Genomic DNA, 16695 nt, shown 5'->3' with positions numbered 1-16695 from the left:
TGGTTATAATGGGTAGTGGTGGTGGTGGTGACAATGGTTGGTGGCGAGTGGTGGGCGGTGACTGGTTGTGTATGGTAGTTGATTGTGGGGGGTGATAGTGAGGGATGGATGGTGGTAGTGAGTGGTGATGGTGAGTGGAGATGAGTGGTGGTGGTGGGTTGTAATGGTATATACTATTCTGGGTGTATATACACTGATACCCTTGACCTTAATCTCACGGTATATAGAGATACCTCAGTATATACACTGAGTGATACACCTCTCAGTGTATACAGAGTGATACACCTCTCAGTGTATACAGGGAGTGATACACCTCTCAGTGTATACAGAGTGATACACCTCTCAGTGTATACAGAGTGATACACCTCTCAGTGTATACAGGGAGTGATACACCTCTCAGTGTATACAGAGTGATACACCTCTCAGTGTATACACTGAGTGATACACACCTCTCAGTATATACACTGAGTGATACACACCTCTCAGTATATACACTGAGTGATACACACCTCTCAGTATATACACTGAGTGATACACACCTCTCAGTATATACACTAAGTGATACACACCTCTCAGTATATACACTGAGTGATACACACCTCTCAGTACAAACACTGAGTGATTCACGTCTCTCACTACACATACTATAGACAACAGGCCAAATGTTTATCCCTAAGTGCCTTGGACAATCGGTAACCAATTAACACTGAGTGATACACACCTTTCAGTATATATACTGATACACACTTATCAGTGTATATTCACTGATATACTGATACACACTTATCAGTGTATATTCACTGATACAAACCTCTCATTGTATATAACTTACAAGTTTTAGTCTGGTAACATACAGCATTTAAACCACTGATAACGTAAACTAGGTGACAAATTTAAGTTAACCCACTGTTAACGTATTTAAACAACTGATATCGTAATGGAAATTCAAGATTAAATTTATTTTATATTTACTAAACTCATTGAATTTTCTTTGTTTATATTTGTTTGCCAATAGTTTGTCTTCCTTTTGTTTATTGGTAACACTTAAAGCCGTGGCTGTATCTTACATTTAGCAATTATGTCAACAGTATTGAAATAGCCCACATTACAGAGAAAGATATAGCAAATATTTTCGATCTAGTTAACTAAAGAGACCCCCCCCCCTCCCTCTTCGGGAGAGCCTCTAGCTAGACCGAAAATATTTGCGATGTCTCTTAGGTCGAGGTCCAGTCCCTGGATTCATTATGTGCCACTATAAGCTTTTTGAGCACCGTCCAGGGGATGGGTATGAGATGCATATTGAAAGTATTACACTTGAATCTCATACTTTGTTATGCGAAATAATGCAGCAGTTTTAACCCACCTCGGTAATGTATAGTTCAAATCAAATAAATAAGCAGACAACTTTATTTTACAACGTACAATATTTTTTTTTTGTGAATATTCGTACTCTTTTTTTTTTAATCTGAAAACAAAGCATACCAACTGCGACGTTTCCAAACCATTTGGTGTTGCTGTATAAGGGCTACAACAGTTTGTGCCGTATGAGCCCTGTTCTCAGAAGTCTAGTGAAGCCATTTGGTAGCTTCATTTGAAGCCCCAGTGTTGTTGTTTATAGGGCCACTACAGCTTACGCTGTAGAGTCACCATGTGAGTGTATTAAGTTGTCGACCAAATTGTAAGTCCCATGGCTGAAGACAATTAAGTCAGAGAATGGAGACGTTAACCCATTACCACTACATATAAAAGAGGACCCAAAACACACCACTATACTCTAAGTCGGGCAAGTCTTGAAATACGTTCGCTTTTTTTACGCATTTACATGCGTGGATTTCTGAACGATCTAAGCAATGAATAACATTAAATATTAGTTATTTGTGGGTAGATTACTGTAATGTGATCTATATTATCGTAAATTAATATAATTAACCTCTTATAACCAAATTAGACAAACAAGAGGGTAAAATCATCAGGGATACACCACTGTTGCACATTTCGTTGGAAATCATTCAATCGAATTTGGTATATGTGTATACTGTTTACCGTACGTGAAACACTTTCCACGTGTATATGCGACTACAGTCGCATATATACGACTGGCATCCGCTATCCCATAATGTAATTGTTAATTAGCGATTAACTACATTAGTATAAAAGTTAAAGTGACATAACTTATCATAAAACAACTAAAATTTAATAGGTGCAGAGATAAAGAATGTTCATTCAGAATCGGACGCACTGTAATGTGCAGGAAAGAAAACGAGGCCGGAGGTGAGCGTAGTGTCATTTACGGCTTCCTGGTGATTTTCGGAGTGTGTGAGAAGCGACTTGGTTTGATTTTCTGGGCGGTGGTACATGCCTCAGGTAGTGTACCTGTGTATGTACTGCACACCACGTACTTCAAGTCCACCTGGCACTCAGTCACCAAGTCCTCGTCGAACACCTAGAAGAAAACCATAAATACTGTAACTACTGCTAGAACTACTATTGCACACTGCTTCTGCTAGTGCTACTACCATTACTGGTTGGAGGGCAGTGTCGATATGAATAATACGAAATTATATCACACAAGGTATATATATATACTGATACTACTGCGGTACTAGTACAACGATATTACTACTGGTACTAGTACGGCTGTTGGTACTGCTGCTGTTGCAGCTATTACTACGACTGTTACTATTACTACGACTGCTACTATTACTACGACTGCTACTATTACTAATGACAATCGTGTTACTTCTGATATTATTATTATTGTTAATACAAATATTTTTTCATTCTTTTATTAGTACCGTAAGCCCGTATGTCATAAAAGTGCTTCACTCAATCAGAAACAAAAACTCAATGAGGCAGAGCTTAACCTACACTGATACATAAAATTACACTGTCGACTACAGAAATCTACCCAAGTCGAGTAGGGTCTCCCTGCCCAAGTAGAAATATCCCAGATTCGAGCAGAAATCTACAGGCTGTAGCAGGTGCCTGCTACTATCTTGGTGGGAAACGTTATATTAACTTACATCGTTGACGAGGATCCAAGGTACAAAGTAGAGCTGGGGGTCGAGCTTCTCCTCCTGGACGGCCACATCATGAAGGAGGTTCTGTCCTTCCAGAGAACTGACACACTCCTCCAGTGGTGCCCAGTCTTGTCCCACTTGAGCCGCGCACTGCACAATCACAAATAATTAGACGTGTTTATTTTGCCGTTTTATTCAATAGAGCCATAAATTAAACATGCTTAATAAGTATCCATCGTGTTCAAACTCAAGAGCGCGGGGTTAAATGTTGGGAACTATTCCCTCAAATTCCGTGAGGCAGTGGGTGGGGGGGAAGGAGGAAGTGCAGTGTGACTGTGGATAATACTAGCGCAATGTAGGAAATAGTTATTTTTATCTATTATTAAACCCGTAGAATTGTATAATCCTATGGGTTTAGGGCAGCGGGCCTCCAGCAGCAACAGCCTGGTTGACCAGGCGAGCACCAGACGAGCCTGGCCCATGGCCGGGCTCAGAGAGTAGATATACTCTCGAAATTCTTCAAAGGTATATCAAGGCTTCCCCATAATTATATAATTAAACAAAATTAAGAGAATTAACAGTGTGCTCCTGCCCTACTTTTTTATGATACTTAAATTGCGCAAATTAAAGCTATCTATGCTGCCCGGTCATATTCCATCACACAAGAAAAGTTGCGTACATTAATGAAATCTGTTAACTTGAGCTGGAATAGGCTTCAGTAATGTGATTATATATCGTCAAAAATTCCACGATGGGCTCGTTAACTACGACAACTTCAAAGGATTCGTTCCAGTAAAGCTGAAGTTACTATCACTTGGAAATTAGCACCTCTTAGGATTGCCTATCCCACAGGTACTCACTGTGGCTCCAGCGTTGGGAGGGTAGTCGGCTGAGAGCAGGCAGTTGACGAACTCCATCTCGATGTTGATATCCTTGAAGTGATCCTTGGCACATGCGTGGATCATGTTCCCGTGACACTCTTCATCACCGTGTTGACAGGTGAACACCCACCCGTCGCCATCTGCTTCGTACTGCAAGCCACAAGCACGGGGTTGGTCAAGGAAGCAACAGAAGAGCTGCCTAACTTGGTATACTGAATTCCATATACTAGTATTCCAGTAAGATGGCGGAGCGCCAACAGTATAGAGACCCTGATTACAGAGGTCTTAATGGTATAAAGTTTAACTACAAATGTGCTTGATAAAGCCGGGCTGTGGTGAAACGTGCCATCTGCAATCAGAGTCGCTCACCACACATGCAACATGTAGGTATAGACTCATAATCTGAGGAAATTCTCAGTAGTGACATTTCGTAACGACTGAGACGTGACAAGCTGCATCCACTCTTGTGATAACACAACCTATACTGCAATATTGTTAAAAAGTTGATATGGTACTGTTGCGACGCCTCTTAAGCTGATAGAAATTTATCGGCAAGTATAAAATAAATAAAACACTAGAAATTTATCATGTCCTCGATTAACTTTCCTACGAAGTCCGAAGGAGACACAAGTAGACAGATGGAAAGTCAGAAACACAGACTGTGTGACTACTTCAGTGGTACAGGGGCCTAGATGTTACTCACTTCGGCGTTACCAAAGGGGAACATCTCGACTTCCATGATGTCTTTGAGTATGGTCCAGGTCGGGTATAGTTGGGTGGTGACGAAGTCGATGCTGTAGGGGCAGAGCGTCTCATAGTAGAGGTCGATCTTCACCGGTGGGGCGTCCTGAGCCAGCGCCTGAGAGGGATGACGAACGATAAAAAAAAATTAATTTTAAACAATATAAATACTAATACTACTAATAACAATTATTATTATGTTAATATTTACGGGGGTAGCAATAAACAAGTACGGGTCATGTACCGCCTGGGGAATGAGCGGTAATCAAGTTTCACCCCAGAAAGGGGATGGTAGCTCCAATTCCTTGCATCAAGAGCCCTTTGTGGGACTGTAAATCACTAAATAACTGTATTTTTCAATAACTATTAGAGACCTCGTCTCCTTAAACATGAGCACAACATTTTGGTGTCGGTGATCTTCCCATTGTCATTTATTATATTTGTTCTTAATGAGTAATGCTGTCACGTTGGTTAACTGGGGTTAAAGCCTATCGACGAGGGTAATTAAGGCTATATGTTACCTGTTCACCACCGGTCAAGAATATTTTAATCCTTAAAATACACGAAGGAACATATGCATCTTGGTGTATACATTCCTGGTGGTTGGTTGATGGAGTTGAAAGCCTATCGATTACACGAAGGTCATTAAGGCTACATCGCCTGTTCACTACATTTTTTTTTTAATTTTAACAACCATTCATTTTAGTGACTTGTTTGTATTATGAAAGGAAATATCATAAATTGCCTTTTCCAGGTGTATTCAATTAGCTTACGTAGTTTTTCCAGTTTATTGCTTGAAACATCTAGCTATCGTTGGAAGATAATTATATCATAGTATCTTATTAGTTTAGTGTTTATATACGTGGTTCATGATTTAGGGCTGTCTATATATATTTAAACAATTTAAGAAAATGATAAATTTTTTTCTTGCTAGAAAGAACCGTCTAGCATAGCCTACAGTTATTTATGTTTAAATCAGGAACATACTAAACAAAGAAACTGTCTCCTTAGATAATCTTTCATGTTTCGACAAACTGCTACTTCGAGAACAGTTATGAACAACATTCTGCTCATGTCATTGAGTAATGTTTCTCGTGTTCCTTTGAAGAAAAGTTTATTCAGATTATTATTTATTAACCCCAGAGGATTAGTAACCTAGGTTAACTTAGCAAAGTGGGTTATTTCTTTTGGGGACCCTTGGTCCTTTCCCAGGATACGACCCCCCACAACAGTTGGCTAATACCAGGGTACCTACTTACTACTAGGTTAAAAGGGACAATTCGCCCGTCTTCACCCGACCTAGGATGAGGCCGGATCCTTCGAATAGGAACCGGAGGCCTTGCCACTGAGTCTTATAACAATTTTTTTTATCAAAAAACGAAAGGTATGAAAATGCTGCAGCCTGTGACTAAATATTTTTAGCGCATTAACTTGAATTCGGTAAACTTTTCAAGCCAGTGTAAGTTTAAAAAATGAATAAATACACAACTAAGTATTTACCGCAGCGAGGCAGGAGAGGAGGAGTAGTGAAGTTCTCATTGTGTTGGCTACTGCAGACTGCCTGCCCAAGCTTCTCCGCCAGGGACTCTTATACTGACGGGGGTCTTCTTTTGTGACTCACTTTCGCCGTCATCCCCTACATCCCTCCATCTGACATCTCACCACATAAACACACTCATACGTCCCTCACCATCTTTACAATTCAACCTATCCTCCTCAATCTTCATTACCAGATTTAATTTTCTCCAAATGTCATGTGGGATTTCCTTTTCCCAAACATATATACATGTATCACCTTCGTCCCTTCAACCTTCTATGATGACACTCTTCAGGTCGCTTGTTCTATCTAGGCTGGAATATTGCTGCACACTAACAGCACCTTTCAAGGCAGGTGAAATTACTGACTTAGAAAATGTACAGAGAACCTTCACAGTGCGCATAACGGAGATAAAACACCTCAATTACTGGGAGCGCTTCAAGTTCCTGAACCTGTACTCCCTGGAACGCAGGCGGGAGAGATACATGATTATATACACCTGGAAAATCCTAGAGGGACTAGTACCGAACTTGCACACGAAAATCACTCACAACGAAAGCAAAAGACTTGGCAGAAGATGCAACATCCCCCCAATGAATAGCAGGGGTGTCACTAGCACGTTAAGAGACAATACAATAAGTGTCAGGGGCCCGAGACTGTTCAACTGCCTCCCAGCATACATAAGGGGGATTACCAATAGACCCCTGGCAGTCTTCAAGCTGGCACTGGACAAGCACGTAAAGTCGGTACCTGACCAGCCGGGCTGTGGCTCGTACGTCGGACTGCGTGCAGCCAGCAGTAACAGCCTGGTTGATCAGGCTCTGATCCACCAGGAGGCCTGGTCACAGACCGGGCCGCGGGGGCGTTGACCCCCGGAACTCTCTCCAGGTAAACTCCAGGTAATATATATATATATATATATATATATATATATATATATATATATATATATATATATATATATATATATATATATATATATACTTAAATTAAGTTGTAATAAACAACTGTCAATGGATAAACAAAATGGTGGACAAGGGGCCGAACCGCGGTTAGTCAAAGTGAATGATCATGATGAGAACAACCCACGTAACTAGGCATTGCACTTAGGTGTATAGCATGGGCAGCACGTGCGCTAGGTCTCACCGGTAGCATGTGGTAGCGATGGCAGCAGGTGAGCCAGTTCTCACAGGCAGCATGTACTAAGGGATGGCAGTTGGTCTCACTCATGAGCTACAGATTTCGCCTGTGAGAACTCTCACACCTGCCTCGCCGCCCACACAAGACTTACTGAACAAAACAAGAAGTAAAACAGCTTTCTATTATATATCACAAACAATACATCTCTTAACCATGACTGTCGTTTATATTCTTCGTCTGTAAGCTCCGATATGACCTCCACCAAGAGAAAGTAATGAGAGTATGATATCATCTCTTATCATAGTACCCCAGGAATATCTGGAGATATTTCTTTCAGGAAAAAACCCAATGAGTATGAGTGAGGCGGCAATCAAGGTTAATATTGCACCTTCTGTAGATCACCCCCCCCCCCTCAGCTCTCAGTATAGGGTCACCACTCTCCAGTCATCCCTCTGTATAGGGTCACTACCCTCCCGATAGCCCGAGTTCTGTTAACATGTTTCTCGTATTTTTATCATAATAGGGAAGAGCTAGACACACAGGGATCACACGACGCTTGGGAAATCGGAGAATAACCGTGTCTGGCTGAAGCAAAGGAATAGCTTTAATTTCGTAGATTAAGAGCCTTTAGCCGGGATCAATGCCTTAGAGGGCCACGCAGGCTACCGTTATGATGAAAAGTCGCAGACCTGTAATGCTGACCAAGTGAATCCACATGGCAGTGTGGCATCGTAATTTTAACTGGGGTTTCCCAAAATCTTCTCTATCACTCACGCCAGGCAACTGCTATTTTGGAGCGCAGGCCAAGGAGCTGACCTTAGAGTACCTAACATGTATAGATTAGATATTGCTCGTTATATTTCCAGAGTACAATCTTGTTTAAGGCAGATACAGTACATAATCAACATAATATATTATAAACAGAATAAATAAAAAGGTAGTTACCTATTTGTATATATAGCAGCAAAGCTATGCTGGAGTTGTCCCAATTGAAATTATATATATATATATATATATATATATATATATATATATATATATATATATATATATATATATATATATATATATATATGTATATATGAAAAGTTTGTAGCACTTGGTACTTTATTTTTTGATTCATTCCATTCGTCTGCCACTCCATGAAAAAAGACAAATTGTTAATGAATAGAGAGAGAGTAATAATAATAAAAATACAAATATCCACATAATATACACTCACACACTAATCAAACAGATCAATGCACATACGGTGTGCAACCGTATACATGAGTAACAAATATTGTTTAACGTTGCAGATGATGACGTGGCAATGTAGACTGATTAAAGAACCAACAACGGTGACATAAAACTGAGAAGGCACTGTCCGCATCAGGCTGAGAGCCAGCATTACCCACATCAGGCTGAGAGCCAGCACTGCCCATACCTTGGCTATTACCTCCTTAACCTCACCAGGAATGCGTTGTGGACGGTGCCTGGCTCATGGCTCTCACCATGATCAAGAAGAAAGATTCAAAAGTAACCAAAAAGAAGGTGAGAGAGAAAACAGCATATATATATATATATATATATATATATATATATATATATATATATATATATATATATATATATATATATATATATATATATATATATATATATATATATATATATATATATATATGTCGTGCCGAATATGTAAAACTGGTCAGTTAGCAAGAACTCATTTAAAATTAAGTCCTTTCTAAAATTTTCTCTTATACGTTTAAAGATATATTTTTTCATTAATGTTGATGTAAAAATTTATAATTTTGCACCAAAAGGAACTTAGAAAACTTACCTAACCTTAATATAACAAGCTCAATTTATTTTAGCCTAACCCAACTAAATATATTTTAGATTTGTTTACAATAATTTAATACTAAACAAACACAGTGAAATATATTTTTTTCCTTAGGTTCAGAATGATTTTGGCGAAATTATTGCATACACAAATTTTCACTTGTCTTATATGGCAAGATGAGCGTTGCTATTTAAGCCAAGATCGCAAGTTCTGCCTATTCGGCACGACATATACATATCGAGAGAGCTTAACCTGTTTGATGCTGTATAGTCCTTGTGGCTTAGCGCTTCTTTTTGATTATAATAATAATAATTAACCTGTTTGATTTCATTCGGTGATAAAATTAAGGGATTACGGGAATCTCGCCACTTAAATGTGAGAAACTACTAGGCTTATTACCGTCCTGTAGTTGGCAGATTGGCACGCTAATGATTTACTGTGGCGATGAAGCATCTAGTTTACTGTTCACCAGTAGGTCATCCCGTGAGCTGTAGCGCGAAGAGAACGAATTACAGAGGTCATAATGGGTGTGACATTCAGGTAGTAGCAAGACTTGTCTTCCTATCACGTTGTCCCAATGAATGTTCTGCAAAGTGTGTTATATAGAATTTGCAATACGGCATTTTTATTTTTATTACTGTGTAGTTGAAGTGCTTTAATTAAAACCAAGCATCGATAATGCCGTAATTTAGGAGGCTTTCAAAGAGAAGTATAATTTATTGCAAAATAGTCACCTGGAGACTCGTAGCCTAAATTTAATATGTTATTAAACTTCATCAGTCTGATCGATCAAAGACCGGGGACACGGTTAGCGGATGGAGGATCGAGTTAAAAACCAATGGGAATTTAGAAAACAGTAAAAAGTAGCTTTGGAAATTCGTATACACGTTAGACAAAATAAATTACCTCATATAACGTGAAATTTAGTTAGATTATCTGAAGTTCCTATGTTTGTTTTTTTTTGTCCAAAAAAAAAAAAATGAAAATTTACATAGGAGAATTTCACCGTTTTCTTTGAGAGGTTGAATATTTAAGCGAGTCCAAGACTAAAGAAAATTTTGAAAGCTCATTATTTAAACTTCAAATAATATTTAAAAGATCCTGTCTCAGTGTTTGGCATTGAAAAATAAATATTGAAACTTCCTTGAGAATAATGATGAAAACAAATGACCCAGGGAATTAATATAGCATTCTGCATATTTGTCCCCACTTGCTTCATCTCTCCACTCTCCTGTGCTGTATAGCCCTTGTGGCTTAGCGCTTCTTTTTTTATTATAATCTAATCTAATCCACTCTCCTTCCCTCTTTGTTTACCCTCCTTCAATTCCTTTCTTTATCCCCCGCCCCTTCATATCAAACCTTTCCTTATTTATTTACCCTCCTTCATCTCTTTACTCTCCTCTTCATCCTTCGTACTTGTTTCCCCTCTTGCTGGCCCCTGCCCGTGCCACGGTGTCGGCAGGAGAGCGGGGGACCCACGCTGATGGTGAAGATGCTGGTGTTGCTCTGTGTGGTGAGCAGCATGGCTCTGGTTCTCCAGCTCAACCTCACTAACCAACAGAATCTCTTGCTCAGGTACGTTTCCTCTATTTCTCTCTCTTAAGTCGTTCCCTGTTGCTTCATACGTTCTTTGTTGTGGCATTCCCCGTTGATAAGGAATGTTGTTAAGTATGTTTAACATCCATATATGTTCAGCATCAGGAATGTTGTGAATTCACTCAGTGCTAAGACTTGCTATCACTGTCAAGTAAACTTACGATTTAAATATATGTTCTAAGATAGGCTTCCCAGTAAAAAAAAATCCATATACTACAGCAGCTTACTTGTGGTTCAGTTGATAGCCACCACAGCTCTCACACACTCAGGGACCGGAGATCGCTCCCCGGCATGAGTGAGACATTGGGCATGTTTTCTTAATCCTGCTGCCCCTGTTCACCTAGCAGTAAGTAGGTACCTAGGTGTTAGTCTATTGATGTGGATCGCATCCTGGGGAAGAAGATTAAAAGGACCCCAATTAAAATTAGTCAGTCCTCAGTGACGCACTGACTTGACTGGCTTACACTGGGTGGCTAACCCTCCAGGTTAAAAATCCGACCAAAATATTATCTTATAGTAATAGTACAAATAATTGCTGATCAAATATTTAAATTAATATTTTGTTCCTTTTCCTCCACAGGAACATCAAAGGAATGTAAGTATTCTGACTGAACAACGATAACGGCATTACAGAGAACAAAAATAATTATAATAATTATATTTATTGAATTAATAATAATAATAATAATAATAATAATAATAATAATAATAATAATAAATGTACAACAGCAGCTCAGTTTACCTCGATGTAACGTCTCTACAAATATGGTGACAAACGAGCTTTCCAAATAATAATAATAATAATAATAATAATAATAATCCTACAAGCACGGACGACCTGATGCATTTTCTAGGTCCTGATCGATATACTGCCAGATTTTCGAATGACTTGTTGATTTCTTACCCAGACTAAATCATTGTGTCCCATCGATTACGTTCATAGTTGAAACTGAGCATGATGGCTCAGGTTGGGAAGAATTTTTAAGTTTAGTGTTAGCAGGAAATCACAAACATTTGCTCACATGTAAAGAACATTACTATTCAGATCTCCATGTTTTTGGCATGCTTTGCAGGTCTACAGCACTTGAAATATTTTGACTGAGAGATGATGAAAATTTATATTGGAACTAAACATAAGTACCCTGAGGCGTTCATAGACTCTTCGTACTGGAAAATTAAGATGCTTTCCAACCACCTGAGTAACTCGCTCCATTTTTACCTTGTTGATTTTGCCTTGCTCACAAACTCTTACAAATATTTCCAAGGTTCTTGAAATCTTTAATATCAGTTTTGCATTTAAGAATGACTGCTCTGTTAAATCTAATAAAAAATGCACCACTACCCTCCCCCCCTTTTTACAAGGGGGGAGGGTAGTGGTGCATTTTTTTACAAGGCTAGAGTAAGGTTCCTAACTTTATTTACAATCTAAGAGCTATTACCTACATCAGCTCATTTAAAAGCTGATGTAGGGTGCTAATAAAATTTCTTTACTTTTATTGCAACTCGCTTAATTTGAGTCAGACTAATAAATCTCTGGCTGTGAGACTGAACAACATAGGTATTGTATCAAACCAGAGCAGGCTTCTGGTGCTATTTTTTCAACATTTTAGTATTCATTTACATTGTAAAAATTGGCAGTCCACTAAGGCACTTGTTTTCAGAAATAACTTCACAAAACGTAACGTCAGTGAGTCTTGTTTGATGAAGCACCTGAACGGTAAGACAAACAATGATGAATCCTAGCTCTTTCAATCTCAGTCCTTTGGAAATTGGACATACTAAGGTTTTGAAGTCAAGTTGGTGAAGAGATCGTAAATTTTAGTGCGTCTGAACTTAAATGTGTATTGAGGTCTAATTTTTTTTCGTGTGTGTGTGTGTTTAGGTAAGATTTGTCAGAAAACGGTACAATGTTTCCTGAAACGGGTTTTGACAGATGACCCGCCGCTGGAGCTTACGGTTATCTGACCGGGGCTTTCCATTGGTATACCCGTCCACCCCTTTAAAAACTGTATACACATTTAGTGTGTTTAATGACGCATATCCTTTATTACCAGCGCTTAATGTCGTTTTCCTACATGTTTCTTGGGATATCATGGGTTACTTATTGCTATATTCATGAGGAAGTGCTTTATCCTGAGATATTAATCCTAAGAATATATTTTCTTCATTGTTTGCTGTGAACTGTTCTTGTGCAGGGAGGAGCCTCGGGCATGGTCAGCACAGAGAGCAGTACCCACCTGCCGTCCCCGCCGTCATCTGGTATTCCTTAAGACACACAAGTGCGGCTCCTCCACTATACAGAACGTGTTGATGCGCTATGCAGACGCCCACAACCTGTCGGTGGCGCTGCCCTACTCCGGCGTCTACCTGGATGCCGTCGCTGAAGGACAAAGCCTGAAGGTGAAGAAACTAAAGGATTCCCCTTTCGCCCCTCCTTCAGGAAGGTACCATTTCCTCATCCATCACACCAGACTCAACGTCCGAGCCATCCAGCAGGTGTGTACACACGTAATACTACTAGCTAACTACTTTTTATATAGCTTTACATATAGCATAATTATATTTATGGAAAAGTGCGAAACCTGTAGGAGTCATACAGTGCCTGGGGTATGGGAGGTAATGAAATTTGATCCGATAAAGGGGAGTTAGCTTTAGTTTCTTAAGTCAAGAGCTCCTCACCAGCATCTATCCACCAACCTCCCTTGAAGGGACAAGAATAAAAACAAGCAGGCTTACAGGACTGCCAGTTTGAGCTTCACTGTGCTCTGACTCGTCAGGATAACCCAAGAATTCCACATGGCTTAACTGTAAGAAGCCCTACAGTGGAAACTTAGGATGATTTTAACAAGCTACTGATGGCAGAAAATACTAACACTGATGGATACAACACATGCGTATAAAAACTTTCACCTGCACAACAGGCTTTTTTCAGTCTTTCTTTTTTTGACTGAAGAAGCCTGTTGTGCAGGCGAAACATATCTGCCATAGTAATACCTAAGAATTGTAAAATGTGTCTTAGTCATCAAGATGGCATAAAAATTGCAAAAAAGTAACAAAACTGAACGAAAAAATTTATTCTCTTTTTTTTCATTAAAGATGAAAGTTTTTATTACTTGGTGTGTCAAAACTGTCCTGTGGGATGCAGTATTGCATGAAGCTCATCCTCTTACGAAGTATGACACAAAAACCATCCTTTGTGATACAGTATTGCATGAAGCTCATCCTCTTACGAAGTATGACACTAATCTAACTTGTCTGAACCAGTGCGAAATGAAACCCACCCAGTGTAACGCAGTAAAACACGAAACCCATCCTGTGTTGAAGTGCGACATGAAATCAGTCCTGCGTGATGCAGAATGACACGAAAACCAGGATAGCCACAAAATGCGGTGAACTTAAGTTATGACTGAAACAATACACTTCAGGCATCATTACGTGACAGCTTACAGATACAAAGGTCGCCCTCGTACGTGTGTTTACGAGATTTATACACAATATTGCAGGTCTTCCAGGGGGATGGGGGGGAGGGGTGCTTTTATGCCCATGTTAACTGACAAATTTTAACTTACACTACACAGTCTTAATCAAAAATGATTTCATCCTTTTTCATAAGATGGCTCAGCCATTAAAGATTTAATTAAGCACTCCAGAAGAAGCATAATCAATTTATTTTATAGACAATAATATCATATCATTTTTAAAATGAAATTAGCAAATTGGTAAGTACGCTCTCCATTAATTGTCTGGATCTTCTTAGAAGAATACACCGGTGTTAAATGTTTGAAGCCGATCAAGAATTTTCTCAAGTTGTCACACAGAAACCAAATTTGGGAATGGTCGACATAAAGTACAGCATCTATTTGCACGTGCCAATAGTTGCTTGACATTGTTCTAGTTACTGACACCAGCACTGAGAATTTGAAGCGTTCTCAAGTTACAAACGAATACTGTGGAGGGAAGAAAATCAGGAAAACACTTAAAGACACACACCTTCAGGGATACTGAATAACAGGACTTAAAATGACAGTCATCCTGATGTTTTAAAATTCTTCAGGGGCGACAGTGTGGCACCAACTAGATTATCAATTTAGACACCTAAAAGGCGTAAATTTTACTGAGAACAATTATATGCCATAATTGCCGGGTCAGCAAAAAAAAAAAAAAAATTGGCTTGGCAGCCATTTGATTTGCTAATGTAACCCTAATGCATTTCATGGTAAATAAGGTTATTATTATCAGTAAAAGCAGTGACCATGATACGTGTGACCCTTGACCTTCCCTGTTACAACTGATCCTTGACCCCTGATCCTCAGGAACACCTAAATTTGTATAATACATACGTATGAAGTCTTCCCTCTTGTTCTTTATTGTTTTACTATTTATGACATTTCTATTGTTACCCAGCACACAGTTCTCTTAACCATATTTGGGATACCTTATATTTTTATTGTTTACAGCTGCACAATGCCGTCTCTTCCCACGTAAACGCCTAACCTTCCCTTACACAGCTGACGTATGACGACTCTGTGTGGGTAACCATCGTGCGGGAGCCGTCAGCGGTGTTTGAGTCCATGTTCCATTATTACCACCTCCACAAGTTCTATGGCTCCACCTTTGACCACCTTATCTGGAAGCTGGAGGGCAATGCAGGAAGCAAGGCAAAATTCAAGAACGCTAACAGCAGGTGAGGACGCAAAACTGTGAAAACTTTTACAAACTTTACTATTAATTAAATATTCTACTAGTAATACTACCACTACTCTCTGCTACCTTTATCGCTTCAAATACTACAACTACTACTACTGCTTCCATCCTTCCCTCTTAGTAACGTGTTTTATGACTATCTGTTTCTTCTTGCTCAGCTGTGACCTAAGACGAACCAAAACGTCGTCATAAGCTTCCTCTTTTCAGTGTGGATTATTTTAAAATTATTCCAGCCACGCTATATGAGTCATTCTTCCTGTGTATCTTAACACAGCTGCTTTCACACTACCATCAGTGACGCTTGTAATGAAAATAGGAATTAAATCCTCAGTGTACCGAAGGATACACATACCTCTCGATGTTTTGTCCTAATAATAATAATAATAATAATAATAATAATAATAATAATAATAATAATGTTGCTGCTGTTTGTACATCTGGAAAATTATTACTGCTACAGCAGTGACGAATTTACCTGGACCTGGAGTCTACCTGTATATATTTTACTGTCTTCATATTATGCCCATGTATTGTAGCGATAAAGCCACTGGATGGCGAAACGTTTACAAGTAAAGGTACCCAGATATTTCATATGAGTTTAATTCACCATCTTGTATATTAATGTTGCGTTGTAACGCCTCCGTCGAGTTTTACGGTGCAACATATTTGTCCGAATATACTGGTAACACCTATTTGGTTTACATTTGGAAATATACACAGGAAGCGATTCATTCGGCGAGGTGAGGAGATTTTGGAGTCTTGCGTCCCATGGGCCACATGTTACATCTCAACACCACGTCCCTTATTTCACTTCTTCATACATATACTCGCCTTGTAGGGATGTCATATAACTTCCATGGGTCACCGTAATTATATCTTTGCGCAAGTAATATTAGATGCATCTGCCACTATTACCCGGTTAAATTTAACATCTTGTAGCACAACAAAAATCCACTAGGCGTTCCCATGCGTTCAACACGGGACAGTCTACCAATTCTTAATAATTTTTTACTTAAAAGTGGCCAAATTCACATATTTTCTCTATCTATGTTTATACATTCACACTGAGGCTACACAGTATCAACCGAATTTTTATTCTTCCCCAAGATGCGTGACGTACCTTATATGTACAACATTTAATTAAACTCTGAGTTCACAATTATACTGTTATTTTTTTTATACATTCTCTTAACCTTTTAAATACTTTATCCAAATTTAGGACAATATTATAATAAATGGAGGACGTGTTCA

General features: G+C 39.0%; 2 protein-coding genes across 7 annotated transcripts in view; one reads left to right on the top strand and one right to left on the bottom strand.

Moving 5' to 3' along the window:
• LOC128693265 (galactosylceramide sulfotransferase) overlaps positions 1 to 16695 on the top strand; it is a 32533-nt gene that overhangs the window by 9013 nt on the left and 6825 nt on the right. For 3 of the 6 annotated variants that reach the window (XM_053782830.2, XM_053782832.1, XM_053782831.2), the window contains exons 2-6: positions 8618 to 8852; positions 10607 to 10719; positions 11321 to 11335; positions 12936 to 13236; positions 15249 to 15424. In XM_053782830.2, the coding sequence (XP_053638805.1) occupies positions 8802 to 8852; positions 10607 to 10719; positions 11321 to 11335; positions 12936 to 13236; positions 15249 to 15424 (656 nt within the window). In that variant the 5' untranslated portion in view covers positions 8618 to 8801. The remainder of the gene's footprint in view (positions 1 to 8617; positions 8853 to 10606; positions 10720 to 11320; positions 11336 to 12935; positions 13237 to 15248; positions 15425 to 16695) is intronic. The other 3 variants (XM_053782834.2, XM_053782835.2, XM_053782833.2) reach the window with 3 other exon arrangements.
• On the bottom strand, positions 1394 to 6301 carry LOC128693268 (gamma-interferon-inducible lysosomal thiol reductase). The gene is made up of 5 exons (XM_053782838.1): positions 6143 to 6301; positions 4605 to 4760; positions 3881 to 4051; positions 3024 to 3170; positions 1394 to 2443 (listed from the first exon to the last, which is right to left on the bottom strand). Exons 1-5 carry the CDS (start codon positions 6179 to 6181, stop codon positions 2288 to 2290), a joined length of 669 nt encoding a protein of 222 aa, XP_053638813.1. The 5' UTR covers positions 6182 to 6301; the 3' UTR covers positions 1394 to 2287.

Source organism: Cherax quadricarinatus, chromosome 28 (assembly GCF_038502225.1).
Source record: "Cherax quadricarinatus isolate ZL_2023a chromosome 28, ASM3850222v1, whole genome shotgun sequence".
Lineage (NCBI taxonomy): Eukaryota > Metazoa > Arthropoda > Malacostraca > Decapoda > Parastacidae > Cherax > Cherax quadricarinatus.
Note: the sequence above shows the minus strand (reverse complement) of the source record. Positions and strands in the feature narration are given on the sequence as shown.

What these genes read in the sequence shown, in the direction of transcription:
- LOC128693268 (XM_053782838.1), bottom strand. Translation starts at nt 6,181, where the DNA reads ATGAGAACTTCACTACTCCTCCTCTCCTGCCTCGCTGCG. An exon ending in TCCTCTCCTGCCTCGCTGCG is followed by an intron (nt 4,761 to 6,142) that starts GTAAATACTTAG and finishes CATCCCTCTCAG; the next exon opens with GCGCTGGCTCAGGACGCCCC. An exon ending in TCCCCTTTGGTAACGCCGAA is followed by an intron (nt 4,052 to 4,604) that starts GTGAGTAACATC and finishes TGTGGCTTGCAG; the next exon opens with TACGAAGCAGATGGCGACGG.